A 22,907-nucleotide genomic window follows, 5' to 3' on the forward strand; every position below is an offset into this window, starting at 1 on the left:
CTTGTGGCTATTACAAATGAAGCTGCTATGAAGATTCATGCACAAGTCTTTGTGTGGACAAACACTTTCATTTCTCTTGGGTAAATGCCCAGGAGTAGAATGACTGGGATCCTGTTGTTACCAATCAAATGTGGGGGTTCTCTGCCCAATGTGCACAAATGACCAATTCTTGAGACACCACAGTTTCAAAAGGAGAAAGAGTTTATTGCCAAGCATGAAGCAAAGGAACAGTTGGCCTATGGGCCTAAATTCTGTCTCCCCAGACTGCACTTACTCTGAGAATTTTATAGTATCAAAAGATGGGCAGGTTTTAGGATAATGAGTATAACGGCTTGAGATGAAGACGTTAGAGATGATCTAATTATTGAGCATGTGCATATTGATTACATACCTAGTCACAGAACATATGTAAGAAAATGGTGGTCTTAACATGATGACAGATATGATTTTTAGTATTATAATGAGGTATAGGTCACTTTTAGGTTAAGGTTTAAGTACTGCTTAAAAATTGGTGGGCCAATTTTCATTAGATCTAGCTTTGTCTAGTAAGATAGCTTAGATAATTAGGTGAGTTAGTTCTGGGCTGACTCAAATTCCTTCATTAATAAACATTAAGGGGCTGTCTAGTGATCACAAGATTTTAAAGTTGTAAAACATGATAAGGGGGTACAAGTGGGGCCAGTCATGAGTTATCAGGAACTTTTACAATCATAAAGTAAAGATATAATCATTATTAAAGATCAAGGCATCTGGGTTACAGTTCAGTGAGTTTCAGTATATTCTGGTATTTACTTTTGGCTATTCTACAATATACTAGAAAGTAAAAAGGCGTCTGTATAATGGTTTAGTAATCATAATCATTTGTTAACTCAACTTTTTGATTATACTATGGTAGGGATATGCTTAACTTTTTAAGAAACTGCCAAACTGTTTTCCAGAGTGGTACCATTTTAAAAAACAGCTTTATTGAGATACAATTCAAATACCATACATCTATTGTAACAAATTTTCCTCACCAATGCAAGTATTGGAGGTGGGGAGGTGTATGGGAATCCTGTATTTTATGCAAGATTGTTCTGTAAACCCACAACTTCTAATAAAAAAATTTCAATTAAAAAAAGGAGTGAAGTTCTGATATATGCACAACATGGATGAACCTTGAAACATCATGTTGAGTGAAGTAAGCCAGGACAAATATTGTATGATCTCACTTTTATATGAAGTAACTAGAATATGCAAATTCATACAGACAGAAAGTAGAGTAGAAATTGCTAGGGGTGGGAGCAGAGAGTACGGATGGGGAGCTAATTCATAATGGGTGTAGGGTTTTGGGGTGATGGGAAAGTTCTGGTAATGGATGGTGGTGACAGAATGATATAGTGATTAATCCCCATGAATGGTATGCTTGGAGTGGCTGAGATGGGAAACTTTGTTTCCATGATTTTTTAAAATGTGATCAAAGAGACAATGACAATTAAATGCAACCTGTGCTCCTGGACTGGAATCAATAATGAAAGGGAAAAAACCCTGGGACATATGGAAAAACTACAATACAGACCCTGAACTTTATATCATTGTTAAAATGCCTGAACTTGATAACTGTACTTAAGGTGGTTATATAAGTGAATAGCTTTGTTCTCAGGAAATACACACACACACACACACACACACACACACACACACACACACACAGCCTAATGGCAAAATGTTAAAATCGATGGATCTGGATAACAGAGAAATTAAGAATTAACAAATAATTAGGATGACTGAATCATTATATAGATGCCTTTTTCTTACTTTCTAGTATATTGTAGAATAGCCAAAAGGAAATACCTGAAATTACTGAAACCCACTGAACTGTAACCCAGATGCCTTGATCTTTGATAATGATTGTACAACTATATAACCTTTATTTTGTGATTGTAAAAACTTCTTGACTGGCCCTGCTTGGTCCCCCTTATCCTGTTTTACAACTTTAGAGTCTTACGATCACAAAGACGACCCCCTTAGATGGTAGCCTACTTTTTTTGTAGTTCTACTTTTTTTTCTAACAGTAGTTACATTTGTTACAATTGAAGAAAAATTATTAAAGTAGTACTATTAACTATTGTCCATAGTTTATGTAGGAGTATTTTTACCCCATATTCCCAACCTATTATTAATATTATTTTTTTTATTGCGCGTCTTTGTTTTATTACTCATCTACCCATACACTGGATAAAGAGGGTGTCAGTCACAAAGTTCTTACAATCACACAGTCACAAGATGAAAGCTATGCAGTTATACAATCATTATCAAAGATCAAGGCTACTGGATAGTTCAACAATTTCAGATATTTCCTTCTGGCTATTCTAATACACTAGAAACTGAAAAGAAATATCTATATAATGAGTCAGTGGCCATAATCATGTCTTAAATCCTCAGTTACAACTCCTCCCTCTCATTTGATCAGTCTCTCAATCTTCAGGGATATCTAGGCAATGACCATTCTAACTTCTTCATGCTAAAAAGGAGTGTTGACATTATGGGGTAGAGGAATGAAATTGGCTGATGTTCTTGGAGAGACCGGTACCTCTGGGTTTCAGGGCTAATTTGACATAGGAGCCATCTGGAGGCTTTACGTTTCTGAAAAATACACTTAATAGGTAAACATTTTATAGTCTTAGATAGAGCCCAAGTAACTCCTTAGGATTTTCAGGAATACTGTTGGTAGGGGCTTGGCATACTGTGGCAATTTGCATTATCTGGCTGAAGTTTCCATAAGAGTGAACTCCAGAATGATCTCTCAACTTTGAAATCTCTTAGCCCTTGAAGCTTTATTTTGTTTTATTTCTCTTCTCCCTTTTGGTCAAGAAGACATTGTCAATCCCACAATGCCAGGTCCAGGCTCATCCCTGGGAGTCATATCCCATGTTGCCAGAGAGACTCATATCCCTGGGAGTCATGTCCCACATAGGGGAGAGGGTAGTGAGTTTATCTGCAGAGTTTGGCTTAGAGAGAGAGGCCACATCTGAGCAACAAAAGAGGTTCTCTGGGGGTGGCCCTTTGACATAATTATAAATAGGTGTAGCTTTGCTATTACAGAAATAAGTTTCAAAAGGGCAAGCCTCAAGATCAAGGGCTTGGCTAATTGAATTAGTCCCTAATGCCTGACAGAATATCAGGAATTCCCCAGGTGGGGAAGTTTAATAGTTCCACATTTTTTTCTCCAGTCCCTCAGGGACTTCATTCTTTTTTATGGCTGAATAGTACTCCATGTTTTATACATATTCTATTTTATTATTCATCTCCCCACATACTGGATAAAGAGGGTGTCAATCACAAGATTCTTATAATCAAATAGTCACAAGATGAAAGCTATGTATTTACATAATCATTATCAAAGATAAAGGCTACTAGATAGTTCAACAGTTTCAGGTATTTCCTTCTGGCTATTCTAAGACACTAGAAACTAAAAAGAAATATCTATATAATCACATTTTGTTTATTCATCCTTTGATGGACATTTGGGTTGCTTCCATCTTTTGGCAATTGTGGATAATGCTGCTATGATCGTTGATGTGCAAATATCTGTTCGGGTCCCCTTTCAATTCTTTTGTGTATTAAGTGGGATTACCAGGTTATATGGTAGTTCTATGTTTAACACAGAAAACAGCCAAACTTTTCCACAGAGCTATACCACGCTACAGCTTGTCTCATTTGTTTCCTGTCTCTCAGGGTTAACAGTCCTTTTTTAATCTGATGTCCATTATCTTGAAAATTATTGCTTCATATATTTTGTCCCATGCTTTTGGTTGTTTCAGGTGGGAGGGTAAATCCCATCCTTGCTAATCCATCTTGGCCAGAAGTGGGTGTTGGTTCCGTATTTAAAAAAGAAGTTTCTTATATGATTATGATTTATCATCCCAGTCCTAGGTAGCACTGGAGAACTGGAACTAGAACTGGACACTTCCCACTGATCTTCAGTCATCCATATACCTTTGTTTCCCTATGACTTTGCTTTACCAGTTCCCCAACTCCTGAATACCTTCTTCCTCTTTTTCTGCTTGTGCAAACCTCAAAGTTTTTAAACCTCTTCAGTGTTTAACTGAAATGCTCTCTTCTCTCTTCCAAGAGAAGCAGGGTTTCCACCTCTCTGTAAAGTAATTATTTCCTAATTGCTTCCACATTAAATTTATTATACTTTTATCATACCAGTTATTATATTCTGCATTTTATGTAATTGTTAACTCATCTACTTTTTTTTTGTAGGTGAAACATTTTTTATTTATTTTTATATTGTCGAATATAACATATATACATAGAAGTGAGAACTTTCCAAGTGCAATTTAACAAGTAGTTAGCAAATTTCAAAGAATATTATAGGTTACAGTTCCACAGTTTCAGTTATTTCCTTATTATGAAATATAACATACATACATATATATACCCCTGAATGTTAGGGGGAAGGCTTTCAGCCTCTCACTGTTGAGTACTATGCTGGCTATGGGTCTTTCATATATGCCTTTTATCATATTGAAGAAGGTTCCTTTAATTTCTACCTTTTGAAGTGTTTTTATCAAAAAGGGATGTTGAAGTTTGTCAAATGCTTTTTCAGTGTCTATCGAGATGATCATTTGATTTTTCCCTTTCAATTTGTTAATGTGTTGAATTACACTAATTGATTTTCTTATGTTGAACCACCCTTGCATGCCAGGAATGAACCCCACTTGGTCATGGTGTATAATTCTTTTAAGGTGCCTTTGGATTTGATTTGCCAGTATTTTGTTTAGGATTTTTGCATCTATATTCATTACGGAGATTGGCTTACAGTTTTCCTTTTTGTAGTGTCTTTATCTGGTTTTGGTATCAGAGTGATAGTAGCTTCATAAAATGAGTTAGGTAGTGTTCCTTTTTCTTCAATTTTTTGAAAGAGTTTGAGCAAAAATGGTGTCAATTCTTTTTTGAAAGTTTGGTAAAATTTCCCTGTGAATCCTTCTGGCCCTGGGCTTTTATTTGTGATAGATTTTTTGATGACTGATTGGATCTCTTTGCTTTTGATTGGTTTGTTGAGGTCTTCTATTTCTTCTTGGGTTAGTCTAGGTTGTTCATGTGTTTCCAGGAAATTGTCCATTTCCTCTAAATTGTCTAGCCTCTTATGATTATTTTTCTAATTTCTTTGGGATCTGTAGTAATTATCCCCTTCTCATTTCTGATTCTGTTTATTTGGGTCTTCTCTTTTTGACTTGTCCGTCTGCTAAGGGTCTGTCAATCTCATTGATCTTCTCAAAGAACCAGCTTTTGGTTTTATTTATTCTATTGTTTTTTGTTCTCCAGCTCATTTATTTCTGTTTTAATCCTTGTTATTTCTTTTTATCCACTTGCTTTAGGGTTAGTTTTCTGATCATTCTCTAGTCTCTTCAGTTGTTCAGTTAGGTCTTTAGTTTTAGCTCTTTCTTGCTTTTTGATATATGCATTTAGAGCTATAAATTTCCCTTTCAGTACTGCCTTCACTGCATCCCACAGGTTTTTATATGTTGTGTTCTCATTTTCATTTGTCTCCAGGTATTTTCCAATTTCTCTTGCAATTTCTTCTTTGATCCACTGGTTGTTTAGGGGTGTGTTGTTTAACCTCCATGCATTTGTGAAAGATCTGGTTCTTTGGTGGTTGTTGATTTCTAGTTGCATTCCAATGTGGTCAGAGAATGTGCTTTGAATAATTTAAATCTTTTTAAATTTATAAAGACTTGTTTTGTGGTCCAGCATGTGATCTATCCTGGAAAATGTTCCATGGGCACTAGAGAAGAATGTATATCCTGGTACTTTGGGATGTAACAATCTATATATGTCTATTAAGTGTAATTCATTTATCATATTGTTTAGGTGCTCAAATTCCTTATTGGTCCTCTGTCTAGTTGTTCTATCTATAGAAGAGAGAGGTGTATTGAAGTCTCCCACTATTATTGTAGATGTGTCTATTGCTCCTTTCAGTTTAGTCAATGTTTGTTTCACGTGTTTTGGAGCTCCTTGATTGGGTGCATAAACATTTATGATTGCTATTTCAATTGTCCCTTTTATTAGTATATAGTGTCCTTCTTTGTCTCTTATGACATCGTTGCGTTTAAAGCCTATTTTATCTGATATTAATATAGTTACCCCTGCTTTCTTTTGGTTACATCTTGCATAGAATATTTTTTTCCATCCTTTCACTTTCAGTCTCCTGTTGTTGCAGGGTCTAAGATGAGTATCTTGTAAACAGTATATTGAAGGGTCATATTTTTAAATCCATTCTACCAGTCTGTACCTTTTATTGGAGAGTTTAATCCAGTCACATTCAAAGTTATCACTGTGAAGGGAGTATCTTATCCTTTGATTTTTTTTTTTAATCTTCATTTTATTGAGATATATTCACTTACCACGCAGTCATACAAAACAAATCGTACTTTCGATTGTTTACAGTACCATTACATAGTTGTACATTCATCACCTAAATCAATCCCTGACACCTTCATTAGCACACACACAAAAATAACAAGAATAATAATTAGAGTGAAAAAGAGCAATTGAAGTAAAAAAGAACACTGGGTACCTTTGTCTGTTTGTTTCCTTCCCCTATTTTTCTACTCATCCATCCACAAACTAGACAAAGTGGAGTGTGGTCCTTATGGCTTTCCCAATCCCATTGTCACCCCTCATAAGCTACATTTTTATACAACTGTCTTCGAGATTCATGGGTTCTGGGTTGAAGTTTGATAGTTTCAGGTATCCACCACCAGCTACCCCAATTCTTTAGAACCTAAAAAGGGTTGTCTAAAGTGTGCGTAAGAGTGCCCACCAGAGTGACCTCTTGGCTCCTTTTGGAATCTCTCTGCTACTGAAGCTTATTTCATTTCCTTTCACATCCCCCTTTTGGTCAAGAAGATGTTCTCCGTCCCACGATGCCGGGTCTACATTCCTCCCCGGGAGTCATATTCCACGTTGCCAGGGAGATTCACTCCCCTGGGTGTCTGATCCCACGTAGCGGGGAGGGCAGTGATTTCACCTTTCAAGCTGGCTTAGCCAGAGAGAGAGGGCCACATCTGAGCAACAAAGAGGCATTCGGGAGGAGGCTCTTAGGCACAACCATAGGGAGGCCTAGCCTCTCCTTTGCAGCAACCGTCTTCCCAAGGGTAAAACCTATGGTAGAGGGCTCAACCCATCAAACCACCAGTCCCCTATGTCTGTGGTCATGTTAGCAACCATCGAAGTGGGGTAGGCCAATACCCCTGCATTCTCCACAGGCTCCTAAAGGGGGCACTACATCTTTTTTTCCCTGTTTTTCTTTTTTTTTTTTTAACTTTCCCTTCTTTTTTAAATCAACTGTATGAAAAAAAAGTTAAAAAGAAAACAAACATACAATAAAAGAACATTTCAAAGAGACCATAACAAGGGAGTAAGAAAAAGACAACTAACCTAAGATAACTGCTTAACTTCCAACATGTTCCTACTTTACCCCAAGAAAGTTACATAATATAGCAACATTTCTGTTTGTTCCTACTATATCCATCAGAAATTAACAGACCATAGTCATTCCTGGGCATCCCCAGAACGTTAAATAGCTTATCTGTTCTTCTTGGATTATTGTTCCCCCTTCCTTAATTGCTCTCTATTCCTAGTTCCCCTATATTCTACATTATAAACCATTTGTTTTACATTTTTCAAAGTTCACATTAGTGGTAGCATATAATATTTCTCTTTTTGTGCCTGGCTTATTTTGCTCAGCATTATGTTTTCAAGGTTCATCCATGTTGTCATATGTTTCACGAGATCATTCCTTCTTACTGCCGTGTAGTATTCCATCGTGTGTATATACCACATTTTATTTATCCACTCATCTGTTGAAGGACACTTATAATTTTTTTAATTTCTTCAGGATCTGCAGTTATGTCACCTTTTTCATTCATTATTTTGTTTATATGGGTCTTCTCTCTTTTTGATTTTGTCAGTCTAGCTAGGGGCTTGTCAATCTTGTTGATCTTCTCAAAGAACCAACTTTTGGTGATATTTATCCTCTCTATTGTTTTTTTGATCTCTATGTCATTTATTTCTGCTTTAATCCTTGTTATTTCTTTTCTTGTACTTGGTTTAGGATTGGTTTGCTGTTCATTTTCTAGCTTCTTCAGTTGATCCATTAGTTCTTTGATTTTGGCTCTTTCTTCCTTTTTAATATATGCGTTTAGTGCTATAAATTTCCCCCTTAGCACTGCTTTTGCTGCATCCCATAGGTTTTGGTATGTTGTGTTCTCATTTTCATTCGTCTCTATATATTTAGCAATTTCTCTTGCTATTTCTTCGTTAACCCACTGATTGTTTAGGAGTGTGTTGTTTAACCTCCAGGTATTTGTGAATTTTCTAAGTCTCTGATGGTTATTGACTTCTAATTGTATTCCATTGTGGTCAGAGAATGTGCTTTGAATACTTTCAATCTTTTTAAATTTATTGAGGCTTGTTTTATGTCCCAGCATATGATCTATTCTGGAGAAAGTTCCATGAGCACTAGAAAAGTATGTGTATCCTGGTGATTTGGGATGTAATGTCCTGTATATGTCTGTTAAATCTAATTCATTTATCAGATTGTTTAGGTTTTCAATTTCCTTATTGGTCTTCTGTCTGGTTGATCTATCTATAGGAGAGAGTGATGTGTTGAAGTCTCCCACAATTATTGTGGAAGCATCAATTGCTTCCTTTAGTTTTGCCAGTGTTTCTCTCATGTATTTTGTGGCACCTTGACTGGGTGCATAGACATTTATGATTGTTATTTCTTCTTGCTGAATTGCCCCTTTTATTAGTATGTAGTGGCCTTCTTTGTCTCTCAAAACATCCCTGCATTTGAAGTCTATTTTATCTGAGATTAATATTGCTACACCTGCTTTCTTTTGGCTGTAGCTTGCATGAAATATTTTTTTCCATCCTTTCACTTTCAGTTTCTTTGTGTCCCTGTGTCTAAGATGAGTCTCTTGTATGCAACATATTGATGGTTCATTTTTTTTGATCCATTCTGCGAATCTATATCTTTAAATTGGGGAGTTTAATCCATTTACATTCAACGTTATAACCGTGAAGGCATTTCTTGAATCAGCCATCTTATCCTTTGGTTTATGTTTGTCAAATTTTTCCCCTGTCTATTAATATCCTTTATTGTACCCATACCGAATCTCTTTAGTACTGAACCTTTCTCCAAGTCTCTCTGTCCTTTCTTTGTTTCTCTGTCTGTAGGGCTCCCTTTAGTATCTCCAGTAGGGCAGGTCTCTTGTTAGCAAATTCTCTCAGCATTTGTTTGTCTGTGAAAAATTTAATCTCTCCCTCAAATTTGAAGGAGAGCTTTGCTGGACAAAGTATTCTTGGCTGGAAATTTTTCTCACTCAGAATTTTAAATATATCGTGCCACTGCCTTCTCGCCTCCATGGTGGCTGCTGAGTAGTCACTACTTAGTCTTATGCTGTTTCCTTTGTATGTGGTGAATTGCTTTTCTCTTGCTGCTTTCAGAACTTGCTCCTTCTCTTCTGTGTTTGACAGTGTGATCAGAATATGTCTCCGAGTGGGTTTATTTGGATTTATTCTATTTGGAGTTCGCGGAGCGTTTATGATTTGTGTATTTATGTTGTTTAGAAGACTTGGGAAATTTTCCCCAACAATTTCTTTGAATACTCTTCCTAGACCTTTACCCTTTTCTTCCCCTTCTGGAATACCAATGAGTCTTATATTCGGAAGTTTCATATTATCTATCATGTCCCTGAGGTCCATTTCGATTTTTTCAGTTTTTTTCCCCATTCTTTCTTTTATGCTTTCATTTTCCATTCTGTCATCTTCCAGGTCACTGATTCGTTGCTCAACTTCCTCTAGTCTTGTACTATGAGTGTCCAGAATCTTTTTAATTTGGTCAACAGTTTCTTTAATTTCCATAAGATCATCCATTTTTTTATTTAGTCTTGCAATGTCTTGTTTATGCTCTTCTAGGGTCTTCTTGATATCCTTTGTATCCTGTACTATGGTCTCATTGTTCATCTTTAGTTCTTTGAGTAGCTGCTCTAGGTGCTGTGTCTCTTCTGGTCTTTTGATTTGGGTGCTTGGGCTTGGGTTATCCATATCGTCTGGTTTTTTCATATGCTTTATAATTTTCTGTTGTTTTTGGCCTCTTGGCATTTGCTGAACTTGATAGGGTTCTTTTAGGATTTGTAGACCAATTGAAGTCCTTATCTCTAATTTATCAGATCTACAGCTTCGTGGAGTACACTTTCTCTAACTAACCAGCAGGTGGCGTCCACGAGCCAGCCAGTTCTCCCCTGCTTAGCCTTTTTGGTGAGTGGGGGAGTAAGTCTTGTGGGGTCCAATTGGTGTACCAAGCTTGCGTGTGTAGTTGGTGTTGCCTGCCCTGTATATGGGGCGTGTTTCTGGGCAGTCAGGGAGCGGGGGTGGCTCTAACAATCAAATCTCCCTGGTGATCCTAGAGTTTTAAAGCTGCTGCAATAGTCTAATCCTTCAGTTCAGTCCTGCCACAGTTTGTCTCTGCCACTGACCCACAAGTCCTTGGTATTGGCGTATGGCTCCTGAGACTTGCAAGTGGGCCCCTCTTCCAGGCTGTGCACCCCCTGGTCCTCTGTTGAGGGATGACTGTGCAATGTCACAGGTGAGTGCCGTCCCCCCAGGGCGGTTGTGGGCTGCTGGGCTGTGTAGGGAGGCTCCCAGTCTGCTGAAATGATGGCTGAATGGGGCTTTGTTAATTCACACTGCTCCACCTTCCCAACTCTGGGACAATCAGCTGAGGTTGCAGGGAAGGCTAATGTCCACGCCCAGTTTTGTGGTTTGTGCCTGTTATTTGAAGCGCTTCCGTCACACTGGGTTGTCTGGGACAGCTGTGGGCTATGGGGCTGGCGATGGGCAGGAGTGTTTCCTGTCCACCAGGATGATGGCTGTGAGCGGACACCCCCCTTTTCTTGGGAAGTTGTGGTGTGTAGTGAATTTTCTCAGCCACTGGATTATTGCCTTTTGTCTCAGAGCTCTCTTAGTTCTGCTCTTGTCTTGACCTGCCCAAATTGCAAGTCTTTGAAGCTTTCTGTATTGGGCTTCTTAGAGTAAATGTTTTAGAAAAAGAAAAAAGGATTAAAAAAAAGGGCCCTCCTCAGAGATCTAATGGGCTATTGAAATGCTAAGAGACAAAGCAATTAGGGCCATTAAGGAAAGGTCCACAGGGCAGAGAGATCAGCTTTTCTTTGGGATTTGCATATGAGCCTCAGGGCCTGAGCTCTGCCCTTCCCCTTTCTATGTTCACCAGAACTCCAAAAATCCTCCGCTTTTATTTTGGAGTTTTTCGTGCTGTTTTTTTCTATGCCTGTCTCCTCTCTGCTGGGCTGGCTGCTCTCAGATTCTCTGGTGTCTGGTCTCAGTCTATCTATGGTTGGAGTTTGGATCAGTAGAATGAGTTTCTGATAAGGGCTGCCACTGTAGTTCTCCCTTCTCCTTCCCGGAGCTGACAGCCCCTCCTCCCACGGGACTGAGCCTGGCAGGGAGGGGTGCGGGTCCCCTGGCCACAAAAACTTACAGATTTCGCTGACCTCAGCAGTTCCACGTTTTCATGATTGTTGTATGAAGTATGCCCAAAGTCAGATTGCTCTGTGGTGTCCAGTCCACGCAGTTCCTGGCTTTCTACCTACTTTCCTGGAGGAGTAACTAAAACATACAGCTCACCAGTCCACCATCCTGCCACGCCTCTTTGACCTCATTCTTCCTTTGATTTTTAGTTGTTAGATTTATTTTTTCCCCTCTCTCTTTTTCCTTTAAGTTACCTTTACTCATAACTCTTCAGTTCTGTGCTCTTCTCCAGACCGTTCTCTCTTTTTTTTCTCAGCTGGTAGAGCTCCCTTTTGTATTTCTTGCAGGGCAGGTCTCTTGTTGACAAATTGTCTCAGTGTTTGTGAAAATTTAAAACTCTCCCTCAATTTTGAAGGAGAGCTTTGCTGGATAAAGAATTCTTTGCTGGCAATTTTTCTCTTTCAGAATCTTAAACATATCATACCACTGCCTTCTCACTTACATTGTGCCTGCTGAGTAGTCAGTATTTAATCTTATATTGTTTCCCTTGTATGTGGTGCATTGCTTCTCTTGCTGCTTTCAGAACTTTCTCCTTCTCTTCAGCATCTGAGAGTCTAATGAGTATATGTCTTGGAGTAGGTTTATTTGGATTTATTCTATTTGGAGTTTGTTGGGTATCTTTGATTTGCATATTTATGTCATTTAGAAGGTTTGGGAAGTTTTCCTCAACTATGTCTTGAAACACTCTTCCTAGCCCTTTACCCTTCTCTTCTCCTTTCTGGGGCACCAATGATTCTTATATTTGCTTGCTTCCTGTTGTCCATCATTTCTCTGAGATCCCTTTCAAATTTTTCAATTTTTTTTCTCATTTGTTCTCTTGTGGGCTTGAATTCAATTACCCTGTCCTCAACTTCACTTATGCTTTCTTCTGCCACTTCAAATCTGCTATTGTGTGGCTCTAGTATATATATATATGTTAAATATATTTTTTATTGAGGTTGTTCACATGCCACACAACTATCCAAAGATCCAAGTGTACAATCAATTTTTTTTTCAATTTTTTTCAATTTTTTTTCAATTTTTAGAACATTTTCATTATTCCAGAAAAGAAAGACAAAAAAAGGAAACTCAGATCCTCCCATATCCCTAACCACACCCCCCTCCATTATTGGGAGGGGGGATTATCCATTATCCATTATCATATTCAAGATTCAAGGGTTCTGGGTTGTAGTTTGATAGTTTCAGGTATTTACTGCTAGCTATTCCAATTCATTAGAACCTAAAATGGGTTATCTATATTTTGTGTAAGAGTGCCCACCAGAGTGACCTCTCGGCTCCTTTTGGAATCTCTCAGCCACTGAAACTTATTTCATCTCATTTCACATCCCCCTTTTGGTCAAGAAGATATTCTCCATCCCACAATGCCGGTTCTAGATTCCTCCCCGGGAGTTATATTCCACATTGCCACAGAGATTTACACCCCTGGATATGAGATCCCACATAGGGGGGAGGGCAATGATTTCACTTCCCAAGTTGGCTCAGCTAGAGAGAGAGGGCCACATTCAGGAGGAGACACTCAGGCACAATTATAAGCAGGCCCAGCCTGTCCTTTGCAGTAACAGTGCTCCCAAGGGCAAGTCCTGTGATAGAAGGCTCAGCCCATCAAACCGCCAGTCCCCAATGTCTGTGAGCACATCAGCAAAAATCAAGGTGGGGAAGCCCAACATCCCTGCATTCTCCACCAGCTCCTCAGGGGGGCTCTGCATATTTTTTCATTTTTTTAAATTAACTATTAACTATATATATTAAAAAAACATACAATAAAAAACATTTCAAACAAACCAAAACAAGGGATTAAGAAAAAGACAACTAACACAAAATAACTACTTTACTTCCAACATGTTCCTACTCTACCACAAGAAAATAACCTAATATACCAACATTTCTGTGAATTTGTTTCTACCATATCCACCAGAAATAAACAAACCATAGTCATTCCTGGGCATTCCCAGAATGTTAAATTTACCCACAATAGCTTATCTGTTTTTATTAGGTTATCGTTCCCCCGTCACTAATTGCTCTCTATCACTAGGTCTCCTACATTCTACATTATAAACCATTTATATTATATTTTTCAATGTTCACATTAGTGGTAGCATATAATATTTCTCTTTTTGTGCCTGGCTTATTTTGCTCAGCATTATGTCTTCAGGGTTCATCCATGTTGTCATATGTTTCATGACATTGTTCCTTCTTACTGCCACATAGTATTCCATCGTGTGTACATACCACATTTTATTTATTCGCTCATCTGTTGAAGGACATTTGGGTTGTTTCCATCTCTTGGCAATTGTGAATAATGCTGCTATGAACAATGGCATGAAGTTATCTGTTCGTGTCACTGCTTTCCGATCTTCTGGGTAAACACTGAGAAGTGCAATTGCTGGATCGAAGGGTAACTTGGTATCTAGTTTTCTAAGGAAATACCAGACTGTCTTCCAGACTGGCTGAACCAATACACAGTCCCACCAACAATGAATAAGAGTTCCAATTTCTCCACATCCTCTCCAGCATTTGTGGTTTCCTGTTTGTTTAATGGCAGCCATTCTAATTGGTGTGAGATGGTATCTTGTTGTGGTCTTAATCTGCATCTCTCTAAGAGCTAGTGAAGTTGAACATTTTTTCATGTGTTTTTTTGGCCATTTCTGTTTCCTCTTCAGAGAACTGTCTTTTCATAGCTTTTGTCCATTTTATAATTGGGCTGCCTGTACTATGACTGTCATTGAGTTGTAGGATTTCTTTGTATATGCAAGATATCAGTCTTTTGCCAGAAATGTGGCTTCCAAAAGTTTTTTCCCATTGAGTTGGCTGCCTCTTCACCGTTTTGACAAATACCTTTCAGGTACAGAAACTTCTAAGTTTGATCAGTTCCCATGTATCTAGTTTTTCTTTTGTTGCTTGTGCTTTGGCCGTAACATCTAGGAAGTGACCGCCTAATACATGGTCTTAATGTTTCCCTACATTATCTTCTAGGAGTTTTATGGTACTTTCTTTTATATTGAGGTCTTTGATCCACTTTGAGTTAATTTTTGTGCAGGGTGTGAGGCAGGGGTCCTCTTTCATTCTTTTGGATATGGATATCAAACTCTCCCAGCCCCATTTGTTGAAAAGACTGTTATGTCCCAGTTCAGTTGCTTTGGGGGCCTTATCAAAGATCAGTCGGCCATAGATCTGGGGGTCTATCTCTGAATTCTCAATTCAAATCCATTGATCAATATGTCTATCTTTGTGCCAGTACCATGCTATTTTGACTACTGTGGCTTTACAATAAGCTTCAAAGTCAGGAAGTGTAAGTCTTCCCATTTCGTTTTTCTTTTTCAGATTTTTTTTTTTGCAATTCGAGGCATCTTCCCTTTCCAAATAAATTTGATAACTAGCTTTTCCAAGTCTGCAAAATAGGTTGTTGGAATTTTGATTGGGATTGCATTGAATTTGGGTAGAATTGACATCTTAATGACATTTCGCCTTCCTATCCATGAACATGGAATATTTTTCCATCTTTTAAGGTCCCTTTCTATTTCTTTTAGTAGAGTTATGCAGTTTTTCTTGTATAGGTCTTTTATATCTTTGGTTAAATTTATTCCTAGGTACTTGATTTTTTTAGTTGCTATTGAAAATGGTGTCTTTTTCTTGAGTGTCTTTTCACTTTGTTAATTTCTAGTGTGTAGAAACATTACTGACTTACGTTAACTAATCTTGTGTCCTGCTACTTTGCTAAATTTGTTTATTAGCTCTAGTAGCTGTATTGCCGATTTCTCAGGGTTTTCCAGATATAAGATCATATCATCTGCAAACAATGACAGTTTTACTTCTTCCTTTCCTTTTATTTCTTTGTCTTGCCAGATTGCCCTGGCTAGCACTTCTAGCACAATGTTGAATAACAGTGGTGATAGCGGGCATCCTTGTCTCATTCCTGATCTTAGAGGGAAGGCTTTCAGTCTCTCGCCATTGGGTACTATGCTGGCTGTGGTTGGTTTTTCATATATGCTCTTTATCATATTGAGAAAGTTTCCCTCAATTCCTACCTTTTGAAGTGTTTTTATCAAAAAGGGATGTTGGATTTTGTTGAATGCTTTTCAGCATCTATTGAGATGATCATTTGATTTTTCTCTATTGATTTGTTAATGTGTTGTAATACATTGATTGATTTTCTTATGTTGAACCATCCTTGCATGCCTGGAATGAAACTCACTTGGTCATGGTGTATGGTTTTTTCTAATGTGTCTTTGGAATTGATTTGCAAGTATTTTGTTGAGAATTTTTGCATCTATATTTGTTGTGGGCGACTAAGGTAGCATGCATGAAGTCCAACATGGCCACCAGGGCTGATGCAACAACAGCATGGATTGCCCTCAGCTTTCTTCACAGAAGTGGTTAGCGCCAAAAGCGCTAACCCTACATCTGCCTTCCACCCCAGCAACAGCAACCGCCAATCCCCCTACATCTGCCTTCCACCCTAGCAACAGCAGCAGCCAATCCTAGATCGCCACCCGTCCTTACTAGCCACCCCCATCCTACCCTAGAGTATATATGCTCAACCTCCTCAATAAAATTTTGCAGCTTGATCAGAAACCTGTCTTGCTGTCATTCTTCGTGTCTCTTGTCCCATACCATTCTTCCTTCACAGGACTTGGAGCTTCCGTTGATCGTCCCGCGGGCTGGGACATATATTCATTAGGGAGATTGGCCTGTAGTTTTCCTTTCTTGTGGCATCTTTGCCTGGTTTTGGTATTAGATTGATGTTAGCTTCACAAAATGTCTTAGGTAGTGTTCCATTTTCTTCAGTGTTTTGAAAGAGATTAAGTAAGATTGGTGTCAGTTCTTTTTTGGAAAGTTTGGTAGAATACCCCTGTGAAGCCATCTGGCCCTGGGCATTTATTTGTGGGAAGTTTTTTGGAGACTGATTGGATCTCTTTGCTTGTGATTGGTTGATTGAGGTCTTCTGTTTCTTTTGTGGTCAATCTAGGTTGTCCATATGTTTCAAGGAAATTGTCCATTTCGTCTACATTATCCAGTTTGTTGGCATATAGTTGTTCATAGTATCCTCTTATAAGTTTTTTAAATTTCTTTGGGATCTGCAGTAATATCACCTTTCTCATTCATTATTTTGTTTATATGGCTGTTCTCTTTTTGATTTTGTCAGTGTAGCCTAGGGGCTTGTGAATCTTCTTGATCTTCTCAAAGAACCAACTTTTGGTGTTATTTAATCTCTCTATTGTTTTTTTGCTCTCCATATCATTTATTTCTTCTTTAATCCTTGTTATTTCTTTTCTTCTACTTGGTTTAGGATTAGTTTGCTGTTCATTTTCTAGCTTCTTCAGTTGCTTCATTAGTTCTTTGATTTTAGCTCTTTGTTCCTTTTTGATGTATGTGTTGAGTGCTATAAATTTCCCCCTCAGTACTGCTTTTGCTGCATCCCATAGGTTTTGATATGTTGTGTTCTCATTTTCATTTGTCTCTATATATTTAGCAATTGCTCTGGCTATTTCTTCCTTAACCCACTGATTGTTTAGGAGTGTGTTGTTTAACCTCCTGGTATTTGTGAATTTTCTAAGTCTCTGATGGTTATTGACTCTTAATTGTATTCCATTGTGGTCAGAGAATGTGCTTTGAATAATTTCAATTTTTTTAAATTTATTGAGGCTTGTTTTACATCCCAGCATATGATCTATTCTGGAGAAAGTTTCTTGAGCACTAGAGAAGAATCTGTACCCTGGTGATTTAGGATGTAATGTTCTATATATGTCTGTTAAATCAAATTCATTTATCAGATTGTTTAGGTTTTCAATTTACTTATTGATCTTTTGTCTGGTTGATCTATCTATAGGAGAGCATGATGTGTTGAAGTCTTCCAGAATTACTGTGGAAATATCAATTGCTTCCTTTAGTTTTGCCAGTGTTTGTCTCATGTATTTTGCGGCACCTTGATTGGGTGCATAAATATTTGATTCTTATTTCTTCTTGTTGAATTGCCCCTTTTATTAGTATGTAGTGGCCTTCTTTGTCTCTCATAACATCCTTGTATTTAAAGTCTATTTTATCTGAGATTAATATTGCTACACCTGCTTTATTTTGGCTGTAGCTTGCATGAAATATTTTTTCTCATCCTTTCACTTTCAATTTCTTTGTGTCCCTGTGTCTAAGATGAGTCTCTTGTATGCTACATATTGATGGTTCGCATTTTTTGATCCATTCTGCCAATCTGCATCTTTTAATTAGGGAGTTTAATCCATTTACATTCATCGTTATTACTTTGAAGGCATTTCTTGAATCAGCAATCCTATCCTTTGGTTTATGTTTGTTGGTTATATTTTTTCCCTCTGTCTTAATGTCCTGTAACGGACCCATACTGAATCTCTTTCGTACTGAACCTTTCACCATCTCTCTCTCTCCTTTCCTTGTTTCTCTGTTCGCAGGGCTCCCTTTAGTATCTCAAGTAGGGCAGGTCTCTTGTTAGCAAATTCTCTCAGCATTTGTTTGACTGTGAAAAATTTAAGCTCTCCCCCAAATGTAAAGGAGAGCTTTGCTGGATAAAGAATTCTTGGTTGGAAATTTTTCTCTCTCAGAATTTTAAATATGTCATGCCACTGCCTTCTCACCTTCATGGTGGCCGCTGAGTAGTCACTGCTTAGTCTTATGCTGTTTCCTTTATAAGTGGTGAATTGCTTTTCTCTTGCTTTCAGAACTTGCTTTTTCTCTTCAGTATTTGACAATCTGATCAGAATATGTCTCAGAGTGGGTTTGTTTGGATTTATCCTATTTGGAGTTCACTGGGCATTTATGATTTGTGTATTTATGTTGTTTAGAATGTTTTAGAAGTTTTCCCCAAGAATTTCTTTGAATACTCTTTCTAGACCTTTACCCTTCTCTTCCTCTTCTGGAAAATTAATGAGTCTTATATTTGGACATTTTATACTATCTATCCTATCCCTGAGATCTAGTTTGATTTTTTAAATTTTTTTCCCCATTCTTTCTTTTGTTCTTTCATTTTCCATTCTGTCATCCTTGAGGTCACTGATTCACTGTTCAGCTTCCTCTAGTCCAAAATCTTTTCAATTTAGTCAACAGTTCCTTTTATTTCCATAAGATCATCTATTTTTTAATTTACTTTTGCAATTTCTTTATGCTCTTCTAGGGTCTTTTTCATGTCTTTTATATCCTGTGCCATGCTCTCATTGTTTATCTTTAGTTCTTTGATTAATTGCTCCAAATACTGTGTCTCCTCTGATCTTATGATTTGGGTGTTTGGGTTTGCATTATCCATATCATCTGGTTTCTTCATATACTTTAAAATATTCTGTTGTTTTTTGGCCTCTTGGCATTTGCTTTACTTTATAGGTTTTTTTTTTTTTTTTAGCATACGTAGACTTATTCAAACACTTATCTCTAATTTGTGAGATCTACAGGTTGTTGGTACACACTTGAACCAGGACGTGTCATCTCCTCGCAACCTATTTCCCTCAAGCCAGTTCTCCCCAACTTTGTCTTTGTGGTGAGTGGGGGCCTGAATCTTGTGGGTGTCCAATTGGTGCACCAAGTTTGCATGTGTAGTTGGTGCTGCCTGCCCTGCATGTGGAGCATGTGTCTGAGGAGTTAGGGAGGGAGGGCGGTTTTAATAATCAAACCTCCCAGGTGTTCCTGGAGATTTAAAGCTGTTGCAAGAGTCTAAACCTTCAGTTCAGTCTTGCTACAGTTTGTCTCTGCCGTTGATCCACAAGTCCTTGGTATTGGCGTATGGTCCCTGGGACTTCTGAGTGCGTCCCTTTTCCAAGCTGTGCCCTCCTACGGCCTCTGCTGGGGGAAGATTTCTATATCACAAGTCAGCACCATCCCCCAAGGGAAGTTCTGGGCTGCAGGGCCGTGTAGGGATGTTCCCATCCTGCTGAAAGGATGGCTGTATGGGGTGTGTTAATTTCCCCCTTTTCACACCCCTCCACCTTCCTAGCTCTGAGACAATTAGCTGTGGGTGCGCGAAAGGGTATTGTCCCCATCAGATATTGGGGCGTGTGTGCGTGTTGCTGGAAACACTTCCTGTCATGCTGGGTTGTTTGGTGCAGCTCTGTGTTGTGGCACTGGTGCTGGGCAGGAGCATTCCCAGCCTGCTGGGAAGATGGCTGTATGGGGTGTGGTTATTTTCCCCTTTTAGCTAAGTTCTGCCTTCTTAGCTCCGAGACAATTGGCAGCGGGTGTGCGAAAGGCTATCAGTGTAAGGTTGTGGGGATGCATTTCCCACCGCATTTCACTGTGCGGTTCTCGCTGCCATATCTGCAGCCAGTTTTTTTTTTTTTTTTTAAGCTAGTCCAACACCAAACACCAACCCATGGTTTCCCCAGACCACAGCGTGGCTGCTGGTTATTCAGCAGGCTCACTCACTCGTTTCAGCATGCAGAATCCTGGTTTCACCAGGTGCATGTCCCTGTGGATTTAGCAGACCTTGTTCAGATGGTGCATCGCTGGAACTGGTGTTCTGGGTCACTTTCTGTCTTTTATCTAGTATTTTTCACGGAGATGTTTTTTCCCCTGCCTCTCCTAACCGCCATCTTCTGGACAGCCTCCATAAAATTTTCTATGTTTTTTTTTTTTAAATTATGATTTTTAATTAGAGAAGCTGTAGATTTACATAAAAAACAGCTAAAAAACATGGCATTCTCATATACTCCCTATTTTGGCACTTTGCATTAGTGTGGTACCTTTGTCACAATTGACAAAAGAATATTATAATAGTACTATTAACTACAGTCCATAGTTTACATTAGGTGTATTCCCCTCATATACCACCCTATTAACACCTTGTATTAGTGTTGTACATTTGCTATAATTCATGAAAGAACTTTCATATATTTGTACTATTAACCCCAGTTCATTGTCCACAACAGGGTTCACTGTTATACAGCCCCAAGTTTGATCTTCTTTCATTCTGGTAATATACATGACCCAAAACTTCCTCTTTCAACCACATCCACTTATGTAATTCAGTGCTGTAATTACACTCACAGTAATGTGCTACCATCACCACCATCCATTTCCAAACCTCTATTATCAACCTAAATAAAATTCTGTACAAATTAAGCATCAGTCCCCCATTTTCTACCCCCAATCTATCCCCTGGTAACCTATATTCTAGATTCTAACTCTATGAGTTTGCTTATTCTAATTAGTTCCATGAGCTCATACAGTACTTGTCCTTTTGTGTCTGCCTTACTTCACTCAGCACAATGCCCTCAAGCTTCAACCACGTTGTTGCATGCACCAGGACTTCATTCCTTTTTGCAATTGAATGATACTCCATTGTATGTATATACCACATTTTGTCTACCCAGTGAATGGTATGTTGAGAAGGATTCTGAGGCCACATTCTGGGTCCATGGGGTAGACAGCCATGATTGCTATGATATATCCGCCATGGTTGTAGGAGGAAAGAGTGGTTATATGTGTGCCACGTGTTTTTCTAAACTGTTAAGAGCTTTCTCTTTTGGTCTTAGATATATGTTAAAATATCTTGTTTTTTAAAAATCAGGAAATATGGTCTGTAAAATGATTGCTGAACTGCTTTAAGTTTGAGGTGAGTCTAGATAAAATGTTGAAATGTTTCAGGTAATTTGATAATTTGGCTGAACGTGTGTAAGGCACATCAGGCATCATTCTAAGCCCTATACATATATCAAGTCATTTACTTCCTCTAACAACCCACTGAGGTAAGTTCTATTATTATCCCCATTTTGTAGGTAGGGAAACTGAAGAACAGAGAAGTTGTTACTTGTCCAAATCACACAGCTGTTAAATCTGGTTCCCAAGTCGGTGCTCTCATCACTGTTATACTACTTCTCTAAGTAACATTTACTATTTCAGAAAAATTGGGGTAATTACCCCCCATCTCTATAGTTCTACAGTATGGAAGGAACAAAGTGAATTTATTGCTTGTTAATATGACAATGTTCCAAACATCCAAAACTTTCACCCTAGATCAGAACCATTTATCTTTTCTAATTCTAATAGTCATGTATGATCCTTTGTTTTATTTGTTCAGGATCTCTTGCCAGCTCCATCTTTGATCCACTCAAATTTCTTGTTGGTGCTTCAGGAGGAGTCTATGCTCTGATGGGAGGCTACTTTATGAATGTTCTAGTGGTAAGATGACCTTTGGAAATGGAGTTTTGTGGACTTATTTTTATTTTTAAAACATCTGGTATTTGGTTCAGGGAATCATCGTTTTTCAACATTTACTGAGCACTCACTTTCTGAGGAGTATGCGACTACCAAACATTGTTTTCCTTTTATATTTATCTTTATTTTTTCTAATCTTAAAAGCAATGAGTACTAAAGTTTTGAATTGAAAAATAAGAAGTCAAAGTTCCCAAGAGCACATCTGTTAACAATCTGATATGCATCATTTCAGGTATCTATATATTTAAATCCTACCAATATTAATACTACAAAAATGGAAATCACCCTTATACAGTTCTGCATCTTTACAGAGTATCTCAATCATCTACCCAAGTCAGTACACAGAGATCCACCTCTGTCTTTCCACCTGCTCCAAAGCATCTTCTATACAGCTGTGTCACGATTTATTTAACCAATCCTTCATTGAAAGACACCTGGGGTTATTCTAGCTTTTTAGTCATATACAATGCCGAAAGGAATGTTCTTTTAGTTTTATCTTTTAGCATTTGTGTGATTTTTTTTTTTCCTGTAGGATAAATTCCCAGAAGTGGATTTACTAGATAAAGACTTTAAATTTTAAAAATATTCGTGAAGGAAAATATTTTTGCTCCAAGTATATTTCAATACTGTGGGTCATAGTCACAAAATTTGAGAGTAAACATGGCTATTTCCACATCTTTATTCCTTGGGAAGAGAGTTATTAACTTGAGACAGAAGGGAGAAATAACTCAATAAACTGAAGTAGAAATGTCTTTCGGAGTCAACAGTTCTCTCATGACACACAGAGGGTATTGCCAGCTCGACTGCGATTTTTCAAAGCTAAAATCAAATGATGTTGCTTTTTGACCAATATTTTCAATTAAAAAAAATATGGTCATACTTAATTTTAGTTAAGTCTTTGCTAATTACTACTGGGAAAGAGAATGAAGAAGGATTAAATGAATATTAATAAAAAATACTTGGAACTAATTTTATCAGGCTTAGTTTCACAGCTTTATTTTTATGGCCATGTGAAGTGTTGACTTCATATTACTTATATATAATAGATTATTTCAGGCTGGTAAAGTTGTGTCTAGTTTATACCATGGAATTAAAACATCCTGTTTGAGCTTGTTCTCCAAAGTACACCAACATTG

General features: G+C 38.0%; 1 protein-coding gene across 3 annotated transcripts in view; it reads left to right on the forward strand.

The window, feature by feature from the left end:
- Positions 1-22,907, forward strand: part of RHBDL2 (rhomboid like 2) — a 108,769-nt gene that overhangs the window by 79,281 nt on the left and 6,581 nt on the right. For all 3 annotated transcript variants that reach the window (XM_037827656.1, XM_037827657.1, XM_037827655.1), the window contains exon 5: positions 21,635-21,735. In XM_037827656.1, the coding sequence (XP_037683584.1) occupies positions 21,635-21,735 (101 nt within the window). The remainder of the gene's footprint in view (positions 1-21,634; positions 21,736-22,907) is intronic.

This window comes from Choloepus didactylus, chromosome 2 (genome assembly GCF_015220235.1).
Source record: "Choloepus didactylus isolate mChoDid1 chromosome 2, mChoDid1.pri, whole genome shotgun sequence".
Classification (NCBI taxonomy): domain Eukaryota; kingdom Metazoa; phylum Chordata; class Mammalia; order Pilosa; family Megalonychidae; genus Choloepus; species Choloepus didactylus.